General features: G+C 32.9%; 1 protein-coding gene across 1 annotated transcript in view; it reads left to right on the forward strand.

Annotated features, from left to right (window-relative positions):
* Positions 1-20,997, forward strand: part of PKHD1 (PKHD1 ciliary IPT domain containing fibrocystin/polyductin) — a 411,516-nt gene that overhangs the window by 279,073 nt on the left and 111,446 nt on the right. The window contains exons 54-57 of the mRNA XM_039853082.1: positions 2,220-2,333; positions 4,657-4,744; positions 17,340-17,494; positions 18,853-19,005. Coding sequence (XP_039709016.1) covers positions 2,220-2,333; positions 4,657-4,744; positions 17,340-17,494; positions 18,853-19,005 — 510 coding nt within the window. The remainder of the gene's footprint in view (positions 1-2,219; positions 2,334-4,656; positions 4,745-17,339; positions 17,495-18,852; positions 19,006-20,997) is intronic.

Below are 20,997 nucleotides of genomic sequence, written 5' to 3' on the forward strand. Positions count from 1 at the left end.
GCAGTTCAAAGCAGCTTTAAAAAGAAAAATCAGAGAGGAACTACATTGTCCTGAGAGCCTTCTATTAGAGGTGGCTACTCCCATTCAGGGGCAAAGCCCAACCTGTAAGAGTTTCTCACCTTTCTTTGACCGCTAGATTTAAGAATAAAATGAGACCAGGCTTTAGAGCTTTCCACTCACCAGTTTTTACAAATTTAAGATGTGTTTCATTTCAATATTAAAACAGCATTTCTTTCTTTCTTTAGGTCTTGCTTGCCTTCTTTTTCTCAATCCTTATCCTCTGTCTTTCCCTTCCCCCACATCACAAAAAAGAATCCAAACTCTGGTCTTTTCAGATACCACACGATCACGGCAGGCGGATTAATTTTGCCCACACTTTCTGTGAAAGCTCCACATGTGCTGCAGTTTTGGGTTGCATAATTGATTCAATCTCTGATTTTAGAGTAACGCTGAACTCCTTCTGTGGGATGCTGCATACATTTCTCTAGGGCAAACACTGTCCTACTTTTCCCTCTCTGGTATCTGTTTAGGTGCCCCCACCCCCACCCCCATGAATCTAAACTACCTTCTGTGAAATAAATGAAATCACAGTTGGAAAACGGCTTACTGGACAGGCTTATAACTGCAAGATAAGACCTACACCACACATACATTTTCTTAACATTCTCCTCTTCCACTGCTTCCTTTCTTTCTACTTTGGCACATCTTTATTTTTGTCACTCAGCTGAAGGCTGGAGTTACCTACATGGAGCAGCAGGGCACCTTAGCCTTTTTTGGGAACACACAGGTTGTGGGATCTAATCCTTGCTTGCCCATGAACCTACTGTATGATTCTAAGCAGATTTACTTAATGTTTCTGAGTCTTACTTTCAACAGTCTCTTGTAGACTAATGGCTGTGAAGGCTGCCATTATGTAGCAAGCTGTAAATTCACATTGAACCTATTGGTTAACCAGGAATATATGAAGTGCCAACTGAAAGACCCACTTAAACAAATGACAACGATGCAATTTTAAGTTTACCATTTACTTCATACTGTTGTTGGCAACCTCATTTTTGGTTATGTTTTCAGGAATTTATAAACTGGAAAGTCTTATTCGATGGCAGATTTCTTTTGTGAACCTGTTTGATCCAGTGTGTAGTCTGGAGACTCTCACCAGATGTTTCTTGGAAAACCAATTCTTTGTAATATTTTCTATATGCTAAGATATATATCTTTTGAAAAAAATAACCTTCATTAGGGCCATGTTCACTACCGTTATTTCAGCAGATTCTCCAGACAATTCTCATACTATAAAAAGTGACCAAACTCCTCTGTTTATGTCAAGGGAATAATGTCAAAAGTAATTCCCAACTGATGTCTGAGTATCATAGCCTGAATGAATTGTGTCCTTATGCTGTTAAAAGAATTTAGACTTAGAAAGTAACCTATTGGTTATATATATAGCCTATCTTTTACGTATAACTTGTTTAATAAAACACTCAGCATAAACAGATCATTATTTAAATTCAGACTCTGTTACTTACTAGTTGGGTAAATTTGGACAAGCTTTTTAATCTCTAAGCGTCATTATGTATGAAATTTAAAATTGAGGTAAGAATCATACTTATTTCTCAGGTTCGTTGTGAGCCTTAAATGCTAAAATGTACGTAAAGCAGTTTGGTGATCCAGCCATAGATAAGGTAACAGCCAGGATTTGCTGTAGTAATGGTATGTAACAAATCTCCTAACCTCATTGGCATACAACAACAAATATTTATGCTAAACTCAGTTGAAATTGCTTCCAGCTTGTGTGTTCTCTTTAGATCTGCTATGTGTGTCTCTTCATTCAGACACTAGAGACTGTTTAAGGAATTCTTTCATGGCAGAGTACATCATTGCAAGTGATCTGGTAAAAACTTTCTAAGCAACTTAGAGTATCAACTCAGAACTAGCATCATCTACCCAATTTTATTGGTCAAAACAAGTCACACGACCTGACTAAATATTAATTGGTCAGGAAAGGATACTCTGCCTTAATGAAGAACAAAGTAAATATTTGCTGAACAGTTATCTAAACTCCCTCAGAGAAGTCTATTGCATCTCATTTTTCTCCTTTTCTTATTTCATCTATGTGACCATTGAGTCTTCTCCATATAGTCTACTTTATAGCATCTACTTTGCATTCCTAAAATTTTAATTTCTTGCTCTCTTAATGATCTACTACTCTTTGTAAACAGGTACTTTAGAAAATCCCTTTAAGAAAGAACAAAAGCTTCTGATTCTCCTTAGAGCCTCAGAGGGAGTCTTTTGTGACCGTCTCAATGGAATTTATATTGATCCAGGAACAATTGGTAAGAGTATAATATAGTTTTTATTAAAAATGAAATGTGATAGAGAAGTTATCATTCATAGAACATTTACTAAGTTTCACTCTTTTAGATAACTTATATTTATTATTTTATTTACCAACTCTCCTATAATCAATGTCCATTTCACAGATGTTAAGACTAAGACTCAGAGATGATGAACAATATGAAACAGGCCACATAGCTTTATAGTGTCAGAATTTAAATTTATATATAAATTGGCCAGAAGCCAAAATCTGGACTAAGAGTCTATGTTATCAGCTGTAAATACTATGTGGTTATTGATATATTTTTTTGAACTGATAGATCTATAGATTACTAAGAAATATTTACTATTGATAGTTTCTTCATTTGATACTGCCACTATACCAAATCTTATTTTAAAATTGGTCTACACGAGAGCACGGAAACTGTGACTGGTCAGTTTCTATAACCATGATGTAAGAAGAGTCACACGATAACTCAATTTTAAGGGATAAATATAAGAAGCTATTTAAGATAGTATAAAGTTTGGTAACCTAGTTCTATGGCCTTTGCCATGTAATACTTAGATAGTGCTTTATTGTTTCCAAAAGATTTTTCATACATGCCATTTATTTTATCTTTTAAGCATATGAGGTTCAAGAATATTTTAGTTTTTTGGGGGGTTGACAAACTAGATGGAATATTTGATCTTTTTTTTGCCTGTGGTGTCCACTCTGTTCTATAGAGTGCCACATCGTATTAACTATTTTGTTAGTATAAAAAGATGCCTGTCCTGATCTCCAGCTCCAGACATATGGCTAAACTAGTGTTTTTGAAATTTTCTCTTAACACTAAATTAAATAAGAAATAAAATATTTGTTTCACTACATGCTTAAAATTTTTTGATATAAGTAAATGACAGATTTCAATCTCTTTGAATATTATAGCTTCCTTGAAACAAGTAAGAAAAGGTGTCACTTTACAGTAAACCTTTGATGTTGGGAATGATCAAGAAATCTGCTTTGCTGGTCAATTGGATTTTCTGGATAATTCAAATTTAAGGAAATAAACTTTTTTTTGTTAAAATCCTTGTTGGAAATTTCTCTAAATTACTTCATGTTTCTCCTCTGCCTTAATAGAAAAGATGAATTTTTTTAAAGGACCTTGATAATGGTATCTTCTAAAACTTTCATATATACATATTGACTATTATTATGAAATATTAATTCCAAGATAGGTCCTGAGAGTATTTTTAACATTTATATTAATCCTAATTTTAGTTTTATTATCTTTAAAAGTTTTTCGAGTTAGAATAGGAAAAATTATGGATGTTGACATAAATAGTTGGTTAGGTTTTAATTTTGGTTCACACTGAATGAAAACTCAAGGTTTGTTATTTATATCTTATTGTTGCTTGTTTCTTTTATTCATATGTTTTCTGCTAATGTATGGACACTTTAGATTTCAAGATTCATGACTTGTAGCAAAATAGGGTGCACCAATCCAGGGGTATGCAGACAATTATTTGGGTACAGGAAGAAAATATTAGTACTTTTATTCAAACACATATTAACATATTCATATACATGTTTATTTATCTAAAAATAAATAAAAATCCATGCATTAGGAGTGCATGATCATGATTTTGTTACTGCTTGGGTTCACATCCAATACATTTTTAGACCACTAGAATATGAGGAATTGTGCTTCACATGATTTTAAATGGTAGTAAAACATGTAAGTGGAAAGACCTGAAGGAATAAAACTGGACTGCATCAAGCATGTTTCTGGTAAGACTTTAATTCATGAATCTGAAATAAATTATATTTAGAAACAAAGGAGCTAGAGATCTATCCTTTGATACTGTAATACAAAAATATATATATATGAGGTCCAACCACTGAAAACAAAGCTAATAGCACCGAATCTCTTTCCTCAGGAAATAAAATTACCCTTGCTTTTTGAAAAATCTAATGTATAATATAAAATATCAAAACCAGTTAACTTCTGACAGAATTGCCAATGGTTTGGAGTCACTTGATGGTAGAAATCTAACTAGTTAACTGTTAGAGTTGTCTTTTTCCTAGCTTTTAGATTACTAGATGCGATGTAACATTCATTTTTCTATAGCTTTTGAGAGAATAAGTTTCATAGCCATATGAGATATATTTGACCTGCCGAAAATAGAATGCTTAAATTTTGTTTTTCTGATAAGGTAGATATCTTTATATACAGTTTCTATATCACATATTTTGCAATATATCCTCTCTAATGAGTTTTGCTCATGTGTCCCTAATTCCTCGGAAGGATTTTCGTATCCACCTGTTGCTCCTTTTATTTTCAGGGGTTTATGGGAAAGTTCTGCTTCACAGTGCTTATCCTAAGAAACCCTGGACACATCTTGGAGCTGACATTGCCTCAGGCAATGAGAGGTAAGGAATAATAGAAAGTTAAGGATATATTTTTTGTTTAATTTGCTTTTGCTTGATGTTTGGTTAAATATAAAAATAAATTTAGATTAAGACTTATAATTCAAGGATGGATAAATGGAAAAATAAAGGACCAGAAGGTATTTTTAAAATCTCTAAAACATAGTAGAAGAAGAATAAAACAAGTAAAAGGCAAGGGAGGAATATAATTTATTTTAGGAGTAAATTTTAGATAATACATTTATTGCTCTCAATAAATCTTTAAAAATATTAATTCTATGAGATAATAGATGAACTATAAGGTGAGACCATAATAGTCTGAGTTGAAATGATAGCTGGTTAAGAGATAGATGAAAATAAAATAGAAGTGAGGTGAAGCATATGAAGAATCTTATGAAATTTAAAAGGCAGTAACAGATTTAATAATGCATCAGAGGCAGTAAAGAATGACCTCATCACTGCCTCAAACTGAATATGAAGGTAATATGAAGAACAAACTGATGGAATCTACCTGAAAGCAGAAGACAAGATCAGTAAATAAAATAATAAAAGAGAAGGTATTAGAAAAAGAGAACAGAAATTAGAAAGTATATACAGGTAATTTTTTTTTATAAGAGTCCAGAATAACTAAAACAGAAAGAATAATGAAAACTATAACTAAAATACACATAGCAAACCTGGGAGTACTTAAACTTTATTTGAACAGATCAATATCAACAACAATGGTTAGTGTGTATCTTCACAACATAGGCAAAAAAAACAAAGTGATAAAATAAAAGGAAAACAGAAGGGGATACAAAGCTTGCTTTACAATTTTTTATATTATTAAATATAGAAAGATAGTGGTGCAATATCTATTTATTTAAGGAAAAAAGATTTTGATTAAAGAAGTGGACATCCTGCTAAGATGTTGTTCATATGTAAAAGCAAACAAAAGATATCTTTGCTTTGAAAGAATTTTTTAAAATGTAAAGAAGTTTTCTAATATAGAGATTAAAATGAATCTAAAATTAAAGAATAATATAAAGGTATATAAAATATATATTAAAGATAAGCACTGAAATAAATTAAATGTAATATTATAAATATGGTTATTAAAATAAGACAAATTCTAATTGTTTCTGTAAAAGAAACTACATAAAATTTGAAAAGTTAATATATTGGTCAGGGTTTTGTATATATAAAATATATATAACTAGTAGGCTGTGTGTGTGTGTGTGTGTGTGTGTGTGTGTGTGTGTGTGTGTAATATTGGTTATATATAGTATATAGTACATAAAAAGGGATGCATTTCAAGGAATTGGCTTAAATACTTATAAGGGTTGGTAAATTCAAAATTTGCAGAGCAAGTCATCAGGCTGTGAAGTCTTAAGCAGGATATGATGCTACAGTCTTGATGTAGAATTTCTTCTTTCATGAACTTCTACGTTGCTTTTAAGGCCTTGAAACTGATTAAACAGACCTACCAACATTATTAAGGATAATCTCCTTTGCTTAAAGTTAACTGATTGTAGATGTTAACCATATTTGCAAAATACCTTTGCAGCAATGCCTATGTTAATGTTTGAATGAATACTAACTGGATACTGTAGCTTACCCAAATTGACACATAAACTAACCAACGATCACAGTTAAGAATTCTCAGATAAAAATCTTGGTTTAAAATCTGGAAATATAGCCATAGAAAACTGGAGATGGGACATAAGCATACCATGGGAAGTAAATATAACTGCTTGTTCTAGCAGAATTTAAAAGAGGACATGTACCTTTCAAAAAAAGAAAGATGGAAACCGTAAAGCAAATAACAAAATATAAAAAGAGAAAAATATGAAGTGGTAAGAGAACCAAAGCAACAAAAAAGTCATACAAAGGCAAAAGGAGTAATAAATAACGAATTTGCCAGTTATAAGAAAAATACATATTTGTTAAAAAGGACACTATTTAGAAAAAAAATTGGATAATAGATCAAAATATATTCATAACTTTTTTTTGTAACAGAGGAAAACTTAAAACAAATCCAGAAAAAAATTAACTAAATGTTGGATTAAATGAATCTTAAAATAAAAACAAAACAAAAACAGGAGCCTCAAAATTATTCACAAGAAAAATAAAAATCAAATGAAATATATAAACTTGATCAAACAAATACATTTTATATCTGCAGCGAGACCTCAATACCAGGAAATTTTTACACCAGATAACATAATATAGAAATATATAAAGTAAATCCCTAAGTAACATAAGGAGAAATTGACAGAAACAAAAATAGCAATGGAAGACATTCACATACTTCTTTCAGTTTTAATCTTTAAATTACATTAAAAAGATAAAGAAATTATGAAGAATATTAATAATATAATAAAGGCAACTTGATTTTTGTATGTACATTTTAATAAACAGAAATAATATAGAATATGATCACAATAAAATAAAGATTAAAATAATAGCTTAAAATCTTAATCTCTTGCAAGATGGGGAAAAAAAGGAAAAGAAAAACTTTTTCTAACTAACTTTTGTATCAAAGAGAAGGTCAAAACTTTATCAATAGAATACTCAGGAAGAAACAATATTGAGGTATTAAAGGAGATGACTAAACATGCCATCACATTAAATGTTTTAAAAAAGTACAATAATATTAAGGAAGTACAGAAATAAAGAAACTAAACTATCAATATGAGAAACCAGAAATAAAATAACTAATAAATCTAATGAAATCAGCTGGTGCAAGACAAAGGCAAAAATTAATGAATTAGAAAGTAGGAAATTAGTAGACTTAAATTTTTTTTAGAAATACTGGTTTAATCTCTAATATTTTAATCATATAAAAATATGTAAAATAGAAATGAAAATTCAAATATAACAGATAACAAATAAATTAAAATCATTATATAAAAATGTGCATATCTATATAGTGTCATTTTGAAATTTAAAAATTATATATAGAAATATAAATTATAATTGGCTAAAGAAAAATAAAACTGAAAGATCCAATAATAGCAAGACATATAGTTATCAAAGATTTATTTCAAAGAATACATTTGGTTCAAATAAATGTATGACATGTTCTTTCAATCATTCAGCTATCACTTTTTATGTTGTATAATCTATTCACAGCACAGGAAAAGCTTTCCAATTACTTTTAGGAAGCATATGTAAAATAATTTTTGAAACAGCTGTTAAAGAACTCAAAAAACAAAAACTGAAGCAACATCCAAATATAAATAAAATGCAAAAATCCTAAATAAAACAGCAACAAATGATATCCAGTAATTTATTAGAATAAAATAAATAATGACTGTGGGTCTTATTCAAGTAAAGAGAGATAGTTCAAAATAAACTAATTCATTAATATAAATGATCTAAACAATAGGTATAAGGATTAAAAACATAATTCATTTGGTACAAAACAGAAATGCAGTTAATAAAATTCAGCTTGCATTCTTGGAATAAATAGTAAATTTGGACCACAAGTATACTTCCTTTAAATCAATGTTTCTTAATATGGTTGTTTAGCCATTAGTTGAAAAAGCACTGCTTTAAGTAGTAATACAAAATCCATCTGAAACAAGCAACTTTGTATTTTTATGGAAAAACTGACATTAAAAATTACTGTGTATTACAACAATCATTAAATCTTGTTATTAAACTTTTAGCCAATGTGTTATGTCAAGAAAAATGCATTCATTGTAACTATTGAAAGGAATATAAACTGTCATTTTTTTGTATATTATATACATTTTGTCCTAGAAAACTAGAGAACCATCTGAAAAACTGTCAGTTGCATTCAGTAAATGCACAAATGAATAGCTTTTTAATATGTGAGCAATAAAGTTTTAAATTATGAGAAACCCTATTTAAAATTTCGATTTGAAATACTAAGAATAAACAAGAAAAATTATAGGAGCTATAAACGCAAAACTATAAAACACTAGTAAAAGGTGCAAAAAATTAGAATAAATGGTGATGTGTAACGTAAATAGAAAGGCTCAATATTTTAAAGATGTCAAATCTAATGCAACTTTAATCACAAGCCAAATATATACATTTGGAATCTGACTCATTAATTCTTAACCTATTGGAATAATAAACACTTGAAGATAACCAAACATTACCAGTTATTTTTTAAAAAATATATCTTTAATGTGAATAATTATTGTTATTGATACCAGAACAGAAGACAATAGACCAAGCTAAGTATTATTACCTGGAATTTGAATATTAGCATTTCAATTTAGTTGAAAACTTGCACTGAAATAATTGATCAATGCTTTGAAAAAATATAAAAGTAAATTTTCACTTTATGCTTTCCTTTAAAATAAATGATAGATGGATTAAACAATTAAATATAAAAACAAAACCATAAAATTATTTGAAGAACCATTAAATATTATATAATATTAAACTAGAGAATACCTGTCCAATTATAACAAGAAATACAACCATAAAAACAAGAAATAATAGATTTGATAACATAAAAAATCAATATTTCTGCATATCAATTATAAAATGTAAAGATAGTTTATAAACTAGAAAATATTTGAATATGTAATAATGCATATGGAGGGCTAGTATTTTTTTATATGTAAGTACTCTTAGGAGTTAAAAGAAAACAGTATGAACATACCAGAAGAATAATTGCTAAAATGTTTGAATAAATGAGCCACAAAAGAAGAGATACATCTGACTAATAAACATATGGAAAAATGTTTTTTTCTTACTGGAATTGAAATAAATTTTAATTAAAACAAAATTAAATACCATTTATCAATTTTAAACTGGCAAAGGTGAAAAAGAGTCATCCAACATTGTCCCTGAGGTGGGTTTTGGATCCAGGAGACAGAAAGGAGGTCATGATACCTGGACCACAGTGAGCAGAAGGGAAAGTTGTATGACATGACAGATGCCAAGTCACATGAAACTTTGTTTAGGTGTGAGAGGACAAAGGGAAAAATCACTAAACGGTTTATGCAAGGGAATTGGTGTAATCTGATTTATATTTTAAAAACCACTCTGGCTTCTATATAGATGATGGATTGTGGAGGTAAGAGCAGAAGCTAGAGTATCAGTTAGGAGGCCAGTTAAAGTAAAAGATCATGGTGCCTAGGACTATGGAGGAGGCAGTGGAGATTGAGAGAAGAGACGGTGCTGTCTGGGCATGCCAATGAAGTGAATGTTGAGGTGAAGGGAGTGCTTCAGGTTTTTAGAATGAGAAACCTAATGGATGGTGGAAACGTGGTAGGAAGACTGGGAGAGGAACAGATTTGTCAGAGTGGAAGATAGCAGGAACATGCTAAGTGGGAGACACCAAGTGGAGTTGTCAAGAAGACAATTAGAAATGTAACTTAGGGCTCAAGAAGAAAATGACAGGAAGTCATCCTGGAAGTGGATGATGTCGCTGATCAAGAAGACATAGGTAGAGGAGAAAATGTAAGCTTGGAAATGACATTGGGGCTAGTCTTAATTCTTTGGAAGTTGATAGCAAAGGAGTCAATGACAGGTGATTGAGAAGCAGAGGCATGAGAGATTTTGTGATGGAAAGAAGAATAGAGAATACGAGGGACTTGAAAGAATGCCAGGGTGACTGACGTGGAGAGCAGGGACCAAGCATGACAGAATTTTAAGGAGTAGTTAGGGATCAGGGCCATATTCATTGGTAGTGCTAAGACTTTTAATTTTTACTCTTTTAAGAGCATTGTGCAGCTATTTTAGGTTTCTAAGAGTATAGTATGAGTGGGAGGTAACACTTATAATCACATTTCTATATCTAAAAAAAATTATTTCAAGTATAACGAAGACAATAGGAGGGCTCAAAAATGGCTCTAGGGCCACCAATTAGAAGATCCAAGCAAGAGAAATGACTTGTATTTGGGAGCTAAAGTGCAAACTGGAGAAGTGGGAGGATTTGGAGACAGGCGATTAAGTGTAGAAGATGTGTTGAGTTGGGTATGAGGTGCTTTCTTGGTTTCTGGTTTACATAGATAGATGGTGTTGCCATTTACCAGAAGAGGGCTAAATTTAGGGGAAAAAATTACGAGTTTGGATTTGGTCATGTTGAGTTTGAAATCCCTTTATCATACTCAAAAGGATTTGTGAGGTAGGCAAATAGGGATCAATAAGAAACTTCAGTTATTATAAGATTAGCAAGCTAGAATTTGGCAGGAGCCATATGAATGAATTTTTCTTATAAGAATGTGTTAAAAAACCTCCTTCAGAGTCTGAGCTACAGGCTATTTTGAAAAAAACTCAATTTTATTAATTAAAACTGTCCATGATAATTAACTAGCTACCGTTTATTGAGTTCTTATCATGTGGGCTGACTATATGTCATGCCTCTACCAAGCATTTTACATATATTATCTCGTTTAAATCTCTCACTGCTATAAGTTAGGTGTTATTATCTGCATTTTACAGACGTGAAAACTGAGGCTAGAGAAGTTAAGTAAATTTCCAAGTTCATGAAGCTAGAAGTGCCTGAGGCTAGATTTTTACCCTGGTTTGTCTGATTCCATGTTTGTGTTCTACATATTACAAGTGTTAAAAAACAACATGTTTTAGTATCATTCCCGAGGAGGGATACTTTAATGAGTTTATATGAATGATGTATAATTATCTTAGTGTATTCATTTTATGAATAGGCTTTTTTTAACCTTTAAAAAATTGTAAAATAATTTAAGACTCACAAGAAGTTGCAAAAATGATACAGAGCTCTCATGTGCCATTTACTCAGTGTTCTTTAATGATATCTTCATAATTATAAAACATTATCAAATCCAGTAAGTTGATACTAGTATAGTATTAACTGAACTGCAGATCTTATTCAAACCATTTCTTTAAACATTGATTTTCAGTCTTCCTTATGTTAAAAAGTCAGTTTAGTAAATCTTTCTAATATATTCCTATGGGGGCAGATTTCACTTGGACTGCTTTAAGAACTTTCACCAACAGAATTAGACATAAATTTCTTTTTATTTAATTAATTTATTTTATGACAAACATTAGAGTGAAGTATTCAGAGGAAAAATTTCATGTTAACTTTATATATAAACTTAGACTCCTTTCTTACACTACCAACCAAAGAAGCTTAGGCATATATTTGAAAACATTTTTTTCTTTTGTTACATGTTATTACATAAATTTATCTCTAAATTAAATTACTCTTCTGTTGCTCGTTTTAGTTGACTTTTGGAGAGATTGATGAACAAAAATGTTGAATTTTTGAATTTCAGATAAATTAAAGGATGTTATATTTAAAAATTTTTTGGATTTCAGAGAAGTTAAGGAAGGTTATATTAAAAAATGTGTTTTACACATTGCAAGTGTTAAGCATATGTTTTCCTGTGAGTCTTTTAAGGATGACTGTGTAGTCTTTGAAATTAAATGATTACTTTATCAATTAATTCTATGATGAAAGTTTTAGGTTTTTAAACTGGTCATTGGAAAATTTTAAACAGGAAAGGGACAGGATCTGATTTATGTTTTAATCTGACTTACGCTGTGTGAAGAAGTGACTAATGGGATGATGAGTGTGGAAACAGAGAGACTAACTGTTAAGACATGGCAATAATATTGCAATCTTTCAGGTGATACATGCTGATGGTTTAGATTAGGGTGGTAGTGATGGAGAAACACAGAGATGATTTAATCTGTGTTGAAGATAGAGGCAACATGATTTGCTGATGAATTGGGTAAAAGAGAAAGAGAAGAGTCAAAGTTTACTGAAAATTTTTGACCTGTGTAACTGGGTAAGAAGTATAACTTTTGAAGGGAGGAAAACAGAGAGAAAAGTAGATTTATGGGAAAACTTCCTCACAGCTTCTTATTTAAAAAAAAAATCTATATATCTCTATCTATCTATCTATCTATCTATCTATCTATCTATCTATCTATCTATCTTTTCTTTTTAAAAACAGCATATAAAGCATTATCCAATCTCTTTGTCTTGATATTTTCTGTTTTTAAGTGATTTTTTAACTGATTCTGTTATTTCTAAGGAAATAACTCCGATCTGAAGAACAAATCAAATCATGTGTTAACTCAACCTTTCCCTAGGTCTTTATTTCTAATGTCATCGTCGATTGTATCTATTCTGTTATCTCCTATATCAAATTAGTGATGGTATTCTTAGAATATACTTTTTTCGGAATATTTCTTATTCCTTTCATTTCTGCTGCATTCTCAATTTAGCTCTTCACGCATGGATATCTATAACAAGTTTTGTACTGGCTCCCTAAATATTGATAAATAAGAGGTCAGAAGTACTCTTGCATCTCCTCTTTACCTTTACACTTCCTACTTATCCTTAAAAATTCCGTCATACCTCCCACATTCCCATCATCTAAGCCACTGTAGCATGTGATTTTCTAATTTCTAATTTTAATAACGATATGCTTCCTAGTGACAGATGCTAAGCTATTTAAGGATGTACTTCCTATATTCCAACTGGCTTCTACCACAGAGGACAAATGCTCTTTATTGATTTGGTATGTTACTTAGCATCTAGTACATGGCAGAACACAGAGAAGACGTCCAATAAAAGCCTGCTACATGGAATCGATGTGTCTTTTCTGGAAATCAGAACTTATGGAGCCTCTTGGCTCGATGGCTTATCATCTAATAAATGAGATTCTTAAATTTAATTTAAAAAACAACTGTAATTTATTTTTCTTATTACTCAAACCCAATTATTATGTTATAAAAATTTAGTTCAAGTATTAGAATATAGAATTGATGGCCTTATTCATTTACTGGCAGGAATTCAGGATCACATATATAGCCTCCGAAAGAAGATGATTCCTTCTGGTTCAATGGACTAGTGGGGCCTAATCTCAGATTGGCTATTGTCTCCATGCTGGGAAAAGGCATATGAGGTAGAAAGGTAGAATGAAAATAGTGTTCTACAATGAAAAAGAGCTTGAACTTTGAGGATAGGCAGACTAAAATAATTCTAACTGTGAAATTAACTAACTGTGTAATTTTGGGTAAATTATCCTGTGTGAACCTCAGTCTCTTCTATAATATAAGAATACTAATGCCTAGCTAATAGAGTAGTTATTAGGATCAAGTGAATTAATATATACAAAGTGCTTAGCACAGTTTCTGGCACAGAGTAAGCCACAAGATGTGGTGGTTATTGTGGTAATCAGGATTCTTTTAGTTGAGAGGAAAAGTCATCGATTTGGGAGACTGCACAAGGCCCTCTCCCCACCTTTCTAATTTTTCTGTTTCAACCCCATTCGTTTCTACTGGGGAGGATTTTCCTCACTCTGTAGGGTGCAAGTGAACACAGAGCTGTCAGGCTTTTCCTAGCTTTACCACTAGAGAGGAAATTACTCTCTCTCTCAGTTTCAATTCAAAAGTCTAGGTGACTATTCAAAAGTATAGGTGATTAGAGTTGATAATACTGTATTGTAGAGAGCAGAACTTAAATGTTCTCTCTCACACACACACAAAATGTAAATATGGTGTGTGAGGTGATAGATATGTTAATAAACTCAATGGGGGGAAACTTCACAATGTATACATATAGCAAATCATCACACTGTACATTTAAATATCTCACAAATTTTTTGTCGGCTACACCTCATTAAAACTGAAAAAAAAAAGTCCAGGGGAAGGATTTCAACAAACAAAGGCAGGTTGGCTCCCTTGCCCACCCTTTGGCAAAGGGTTTCTGAGACTATCTATGACTTATGCTTTCACTAGGACCACTTAATTATTACTGTGGATGAGGAGAGCAGTTCTCAGAAGAGCGCTGGTAGATTTCCTGGAATGAAGGAGAAAGGAGGTCAGATAGACAAATAATTGACATACATGATAGCTATTCTTGTTGTCATCATCACTATTAACATCATTATAGGATTCAAGTTCTTCAGTACCTCACATAGTCCAACGCAGTCTGAGGATCCTCAGTACATTTCAATGACACTGATCAAAAGAGAAAAAAATTAAACTGGAGCTTAAACAAAAAGCCTCAGTATTAGTAGAGTTCAGAAGTCTATGGTCATCTCTTTTTCCTCAGTGAAAATATTTTGGCATCTGGATACTCTGACCATGCGGTCAAATGCAGCTATTATTATTAAGATCTCCCCAAAGTTTAGTTAATAAATTCATTTAAGTTGTCGGTGTTTATATATGAGTGACTTATACATGGTTTTTTTCATTCTTTATAATTATGTTCTTTTGACCAGATTATATTTTTCCTAAACTAGGTAAATTGTTAAGGTCTAAATAAAGGGAACTATGTTGATATTTTGTTTATATTTTTTAAAAGTGTTCTTTGAGGAGACTTCTGCAGTGATTATTCATAGTTTCTTCTCTCTTCTCATATGGTTTCCATTTAGGTCTAATATGTTGCAAAAAGCTCTTTTACTTTTTTTTTTTTTTTGCTTATTTATTGTTTTAGGTGTGTTTTGTTCAGAGCAACAATTATGTCTCTCCTATCCCCTGTAGCTCTGGGGCTCTTACTAGTATTAGTCAGATGCATGAAATGCAGCTGGGATTTGAGCAGTTCTTAAATTAGGATTTCTTAAAATGGTTGAAAGGTAACTGTAAGAGTAGGAGATTGCAAGTGGGAAGAGTAGATGTTGGAATTTAAGGAAACTGATACTTGATCAGCAGCACTATCTAGGTTATTGATTCTGAGATCACAGTTTTCTTTGAAGTTACCACTGTTGCTATGTGGACATAGAAGTGAAAAGGCCCATGCTTCTTTGCCATCTGTTTATGGTCCTTATGAAGTAGAGAATCCCAAAGCTTCAGGAGTATAGAGGAGAGATAAATGATCATGAGCTGGTAAGGTCTCAGAAGCCTTAATGGAAAAGGTTGGCTTAGTTCAATTATGTTTTTAACATAACATTTAGACTAATAAACTGAGCATCTGTAGGTGAGCTGACATTTTAGTGAACATCTTTTCTGTCTTCTGTTTTCTGTGCATGTATTATTTTTATTGAAAAATAAATAGTACATATTTTTTTATATCCTGCTTTTTTTATATTGAACAGAATTCCTTGTAATTCGATGCTCTGCTACTGTGTACTTTTTAATGGCTGCATAGTATTCTGTATGGGTCATAGACTTTTCATAAGTTCATGGATTATCATGCTATTGTTATAAAATATGAGAGTATTTCTTTTTAATACCATTGAGCAGTTGAATAACTAAGAATCAGGCAGATTATTTAATGGAAAGTATTTGGACTTTATCAGGAGTCTTGTTCTTGAGTTTTCTTATTTAATTTCTCCGGATTTTAGTTTCCTTACCTTTAAAAGCTAGTAGTTGCTTTAATATTCTGTAATTGTGAGTTTTCTAGAATGTCATTGCAAAGCAGGAACAAAAGTAAAACTCTAAATTCTTTCATTACAATTGCATTAACTGATAATAGTCTTTTTCTCTCTCTTTGACTCTTTCTAACCTCAGATGTACAGATTTGAATTAATTACAATTTTTTGTTCAGAACAGAATTCTACCATTGGTCCACAAATGACTCCTTTTAATATCTTTCTTTTTTGGCGTTAATACTATATATACTAAACATCTGTGAATTCCTCACCTACACGGTAGGCTCTTTAAGAATGTCTAGTAGTCAAAATCTAACTTGTCATTTTTTTAATGCAAATGACATATGTTTTATTTACCATAATGTTTCTAGCACTTACCATAGTATCTGATCCATACCAGTTGTTCAATTAATATATCTTACACAATTGAATGGCCTTCACATGGACCTGTTACCTGGATGAATATTTACTGGTAGAGGAGAATCCATTGAAAACTTGCTAAAATGGGGACATTAGCAAAAAGATCAGGTAATTAAAATATACTTATGCCATTAAAGTTAGTAATGAATATGAATGGAGAATAAAGCAGACATATTCACTCAGGAAAGCTAGACAGCAGTGAAAGGCTTGACAAAAATTTTACTAAATGTGAGTTAAATTTGCCTTGACAAACGAAAATGAATAAAACCCTCATTGTTTCAAATTGTGTGAAAGGACAATGCTTGGGACAGAGCACACTGAAGGAATGTATATCTTTAGTCCCTACAATTGTCATTTTTCAGATGAAGATAGTAAACTCACAAAAGTTAAGTGACTTCTCAAGATCACACAACCAGTATACTTACCTCTCAGATTCATACTGTATTTGTCTGACGCTAAAAGTATGACCTTTAATGATGAGAAATTATCTGAAAATAGTATTAGAGGTCTTCAAAAAATTTGAGAAATGATTTCTTCTGAAATACTTTTATTATTCTAACAGTTTGTCAATCAAGGAGGAAGATTTCCACCTTAAGAAACCATGTATAGACAGCATATGCCAAACTCTAGAAATTTTACTCTTTCTTGTTTCTTTGTCTTTTCCTTCATGGCTACAGAAAACCTTTGCTATGCCTGTATTGTATACATGTAAGCCAGAAGATTGACTCCATTAGCACTGAACTTTTCACAAAAGCCTTGTCTCTTTCTTGACTTGGAATTTCTCCTTTAATCTCCCTGGTGAGATTTGTTGGTTGCAGTGGATTTCCTTTTCTCTCAGGACTAAGAAGTTGATCTGTGTTGCACTGCCAGCATACTTGATACCATCTTTATACTGTTCACAGAATTATAGTAGAGGACGCAGTGGATTGGCGACCCCATGACAAAATCGTCCTTAGCTCCTCTTCTTATGAGCCTCATGAAGCAGAAGTCCTCACCGTGAAAGAAGTCAAGGGCCATCATATTAGGTTCCATGAACGGCTCAAACACCGACACATTGGTAAGGCTTTGATCTGTTATTTAAGGGAAGCGAATTAGCCAGGAAGAACATGTTCTGCCTGGGGCCTTGGATCTGGTCACCTTTCAGAGCGGATGGATAGCACGTTATTGCTGTCTTAGACTCATCCTAGAAGGCTTTATCTCTACTTCTTCATTAATTTTATTGCCTAATTAAAAAAATATTTTGATGTGAGGGAATTTTTTTAACTTTTTATTTATAGTGGCAAGTCTACAAGCAAGCTGGAGGGTTATGGCTCTTGTTCAAGTTCATTCGACATTTTCATGGCTAGGGCAGAATAAATCTCATGGGTTTCCAGTTCATTTCCTGGCACACTGATTCACACAAATAGTTAGAATGTGGTAGTTATTGTAAATGACTTCTTTTTTCATACTTAGGAATGTATCCTTCTTGAAAAAGAAAGAAAAGCCAAATGCCTTTTTCTCAAAAAAAAAGAAGTACTGAATATTTTTATACACTATACACAGTTAAAATATATTGCACATAAATAATAAATAACCATAATTTCCTGGTTCAGTCTATTAATTGATCTAACACAGGAAATACAACTAATAAGTAATAAAACATGAAAATAGAGGGGTTAGGGAATGTCTTTTTTGTCTCTTATGTATTTTCAACAGGACTATGTTTAAATCATAGTTCCAGTGATGATTTCTCTTTTAAAAGGTGGCCGAGAAAAAAAAAAAAAGGTGGCTGAGAAAAGAGAAATCTTCAGCAGCAATCCTTGCCAGTAAGGAGCAAGGTGCAATGCAAACGGAGGGCAGTGGAACAAACCGGCACTTGGCTCTTCAGCTACCACCACTGAGGAGGCTCCTTCAGGCAGGGATGAGCTTAAGACCCACCATAGGAGGATGCTGCCACTGCCATTGTTGCTGCTGCTGCTCTTTGTCCCTTTACTCTGATACATTGCTGTTTTAGTTCTGTTGCTGCCTCAGGTCTGGGATTCCTCACTCTCATGAAAGAACTCCACAGACAATGTACAACCAAATGCTAAGTCTCACACCGATGAATTTAAGGAAGGAGGTTGGGGACCTCGCTTATTGGATAGGTCTGCCCTGCCGTCCCTCCACCAGTAGCTTGTCCCAGTACCCATGGTTATTGAGGAGAAATGAATTTTTGTTCAAGCACTCTCACTCTGATCCCAAAGAGAGTGAAGTAAACGGGCTTTTCATTTCTCAGCTGACATTTGTGGAGAATGCCTGAGGAAAAGCAGAGCTTAGCGTTGGTAGGACTTCCAAAGGGAAAGGAGTGTTTTCATTTGGCAGGTTCACCGGGTCCCCAGCTGGCGATTTGTGAAATAGATTTTTAAAGTTTTTCTTTCCCAACTCCTGTTGCCCCAGGAAGCGCCCACGTCATGGAGGATGGCCAATATATTCGTCTGGCTGCTGAGGTTGGACTTTTGACCCGAAGTATACAAATCCAGCCTGATATATCATGTAAGGGGAGGCTACTTGTGGGGTCCTTCAGGAAGTCCAGCAGAGAAGAATTTTCAGGTAAATGAAATTTTAAGTTATTAAAGCTTTACCAATTGGATCCTATTCATCTGAGACACTCAGAAATTCCATCAGTGAGAATTTTCACTATAACACAAAATGTTCAAATTAGATAGCTCCTTTCATTGTGCTCTGAGAAGCTATGAATTTTCAGTCCTAATCTGTGCTTAATTATCAGTGTGAGTTAAAATAATATACTAGTCATCAGAACATATGTACATTTTTACCTCAAAAAAACATCTTTGGCAGATGTGAAATTTCCTTTGCTTTGAAATTATAGATGATTTAATGACCACTTGAATTTTATCTTGTTTTTGAATTTCTATTACTCTTTCCCAGTAGCATGCTATATCTGATGGCAGGCCTTGGCTCATGCTATAAATTAATAGCGTAAATTTAAATAAAAATGATTTCCAAATTCTAGACTGCTTTAAGGATCAGTTCAATCTCTCTCATTTCTTTCAAGCTTTAGCTCTTGGAATACTGCAAAATTATTTGATTAGTACCTCATTTCTTAAACTTGTGTTCGTTAAATATTATTCCAAAGTTGTTTCCTAGTCAAAAATGTTGGGAAAGGCTTTCTCTGTAGCTCCAACTTAGAATGTCACTGTGTACATGAATATAGTAAGGTTCTGAGAAAGCCTGGAATATAGGATCTAACTACTTCCCAAATATATTGAACATAGAACACTTTTTGGTGGAACTTCTCTTTCACTAGTATGGTAAAGGGCAGTGTTTGGACTTTACATCAAGAGTTCTAGGTTTCTGGTCCATAGAACAAGGTCTCACTCCATCATTTCTCAAGGGAAGTGATTTTGCTCCTCCCCCTCAACCCCCAACGGACATTTCGCTATATCTGGAGATATTTTTGCTCATCACAAATTGGAGGTTTGGGGTTTCTGGCATCTAATGGATAAATGCTAAATATCCAACAGTGTGCAGGGCATGCTCCACAGGAAAGGGTTACCTGGTCCAAAAGTTCGATAGTGTTAAGGTTGAGAAATCCCACTCCAGGAGACTGAGAAAAAGGCTGAATCCTGGTCTGTTAGAAATGAGACTATCCTGAAATTAGTGTGGATCCTCTCCCTCCCTAGAGAATTAGGGAGAGAGAGCAAGACAGGGCATCTTTAACTGAAACTGGAAGCCAAGCTGGAGTACGGTCATAGGGACAGGACAGATGGCCTATTATTATAGTTGAGCACTGAGCAGTGGGACTGACTTGGTCCTAAACCTCTAACATTGCTGATTGATCCAGGGTTTTTGAAATCATCCCCGGAGGAAAGGAAAGAAAACCTACACTAATGCTTCCAACGGAGCAGGAACTATGCTGGTTTTCGTGCCTATTTTATCTCTGTTGATTCTAACATCCCTGTGAGAGAGACATTTTCAGAGATAAGGAAACAAGAGTCTATGATGAAATTGCCCTGCATTTTTGTAAAACTCTGTCATGAGCTTGTGAATTCCTTAGGGGTAAGATTGGGTCTTTCATTCTTGTTTTCCTAATATGGTTACTGCTGTGTATTAAGTGCTAAATAAATGTGAATGAATAAAAGAAATGAAGAGTAAGAAAAGTCATCTAGCTAGAAAGTGGCAGAAGTAAGATTCAAATTCAAGCCTGATTCCGCCCTTGTTAAATAAACTTTTAGTTTTGTAAACATTTTAGATATATAGAAAAGTTGCAAAGGTAACATGGAGAGTTCTTATATACCTTACACCCAATTTCTTTTACTGTTAATATCCGATATAACTCTGGTACATTTGCCAAAACCAAAAATTGACTTTGGTGAATTACTAATAACTGAACTCAAGACGTTATTCAGATTGCACCAGCTTTTCCACTAATATCCCTTTTCTGTCCCGGAATCCATCCAGGTTCCCACATTATATTAAGAACATTTGCATTTTTTTCTGTAACATACTCCAGAGTCTGGATGAGGTGGAATCTACAGGTGTACATCAAGGGTGCCATCTAAGGAGTGTCGAATGGTTAGT

The sequence above is a fragment of the Pteropus medius genome, unplaced genomic scaffold (assembly GCF_902729225.1).
Source record: "Pteropus medius unplaced genomic scaffold, Ma_sr-lr_union100, whole genome shotgun sequence".
NCBI classification, from domain to species: domain Eukaryota; kingdom Metazoa; phylum Chordata; class Mammalia; order Chiroptera; family Pteropodidae; genus Pteropus; species Pteropus medius.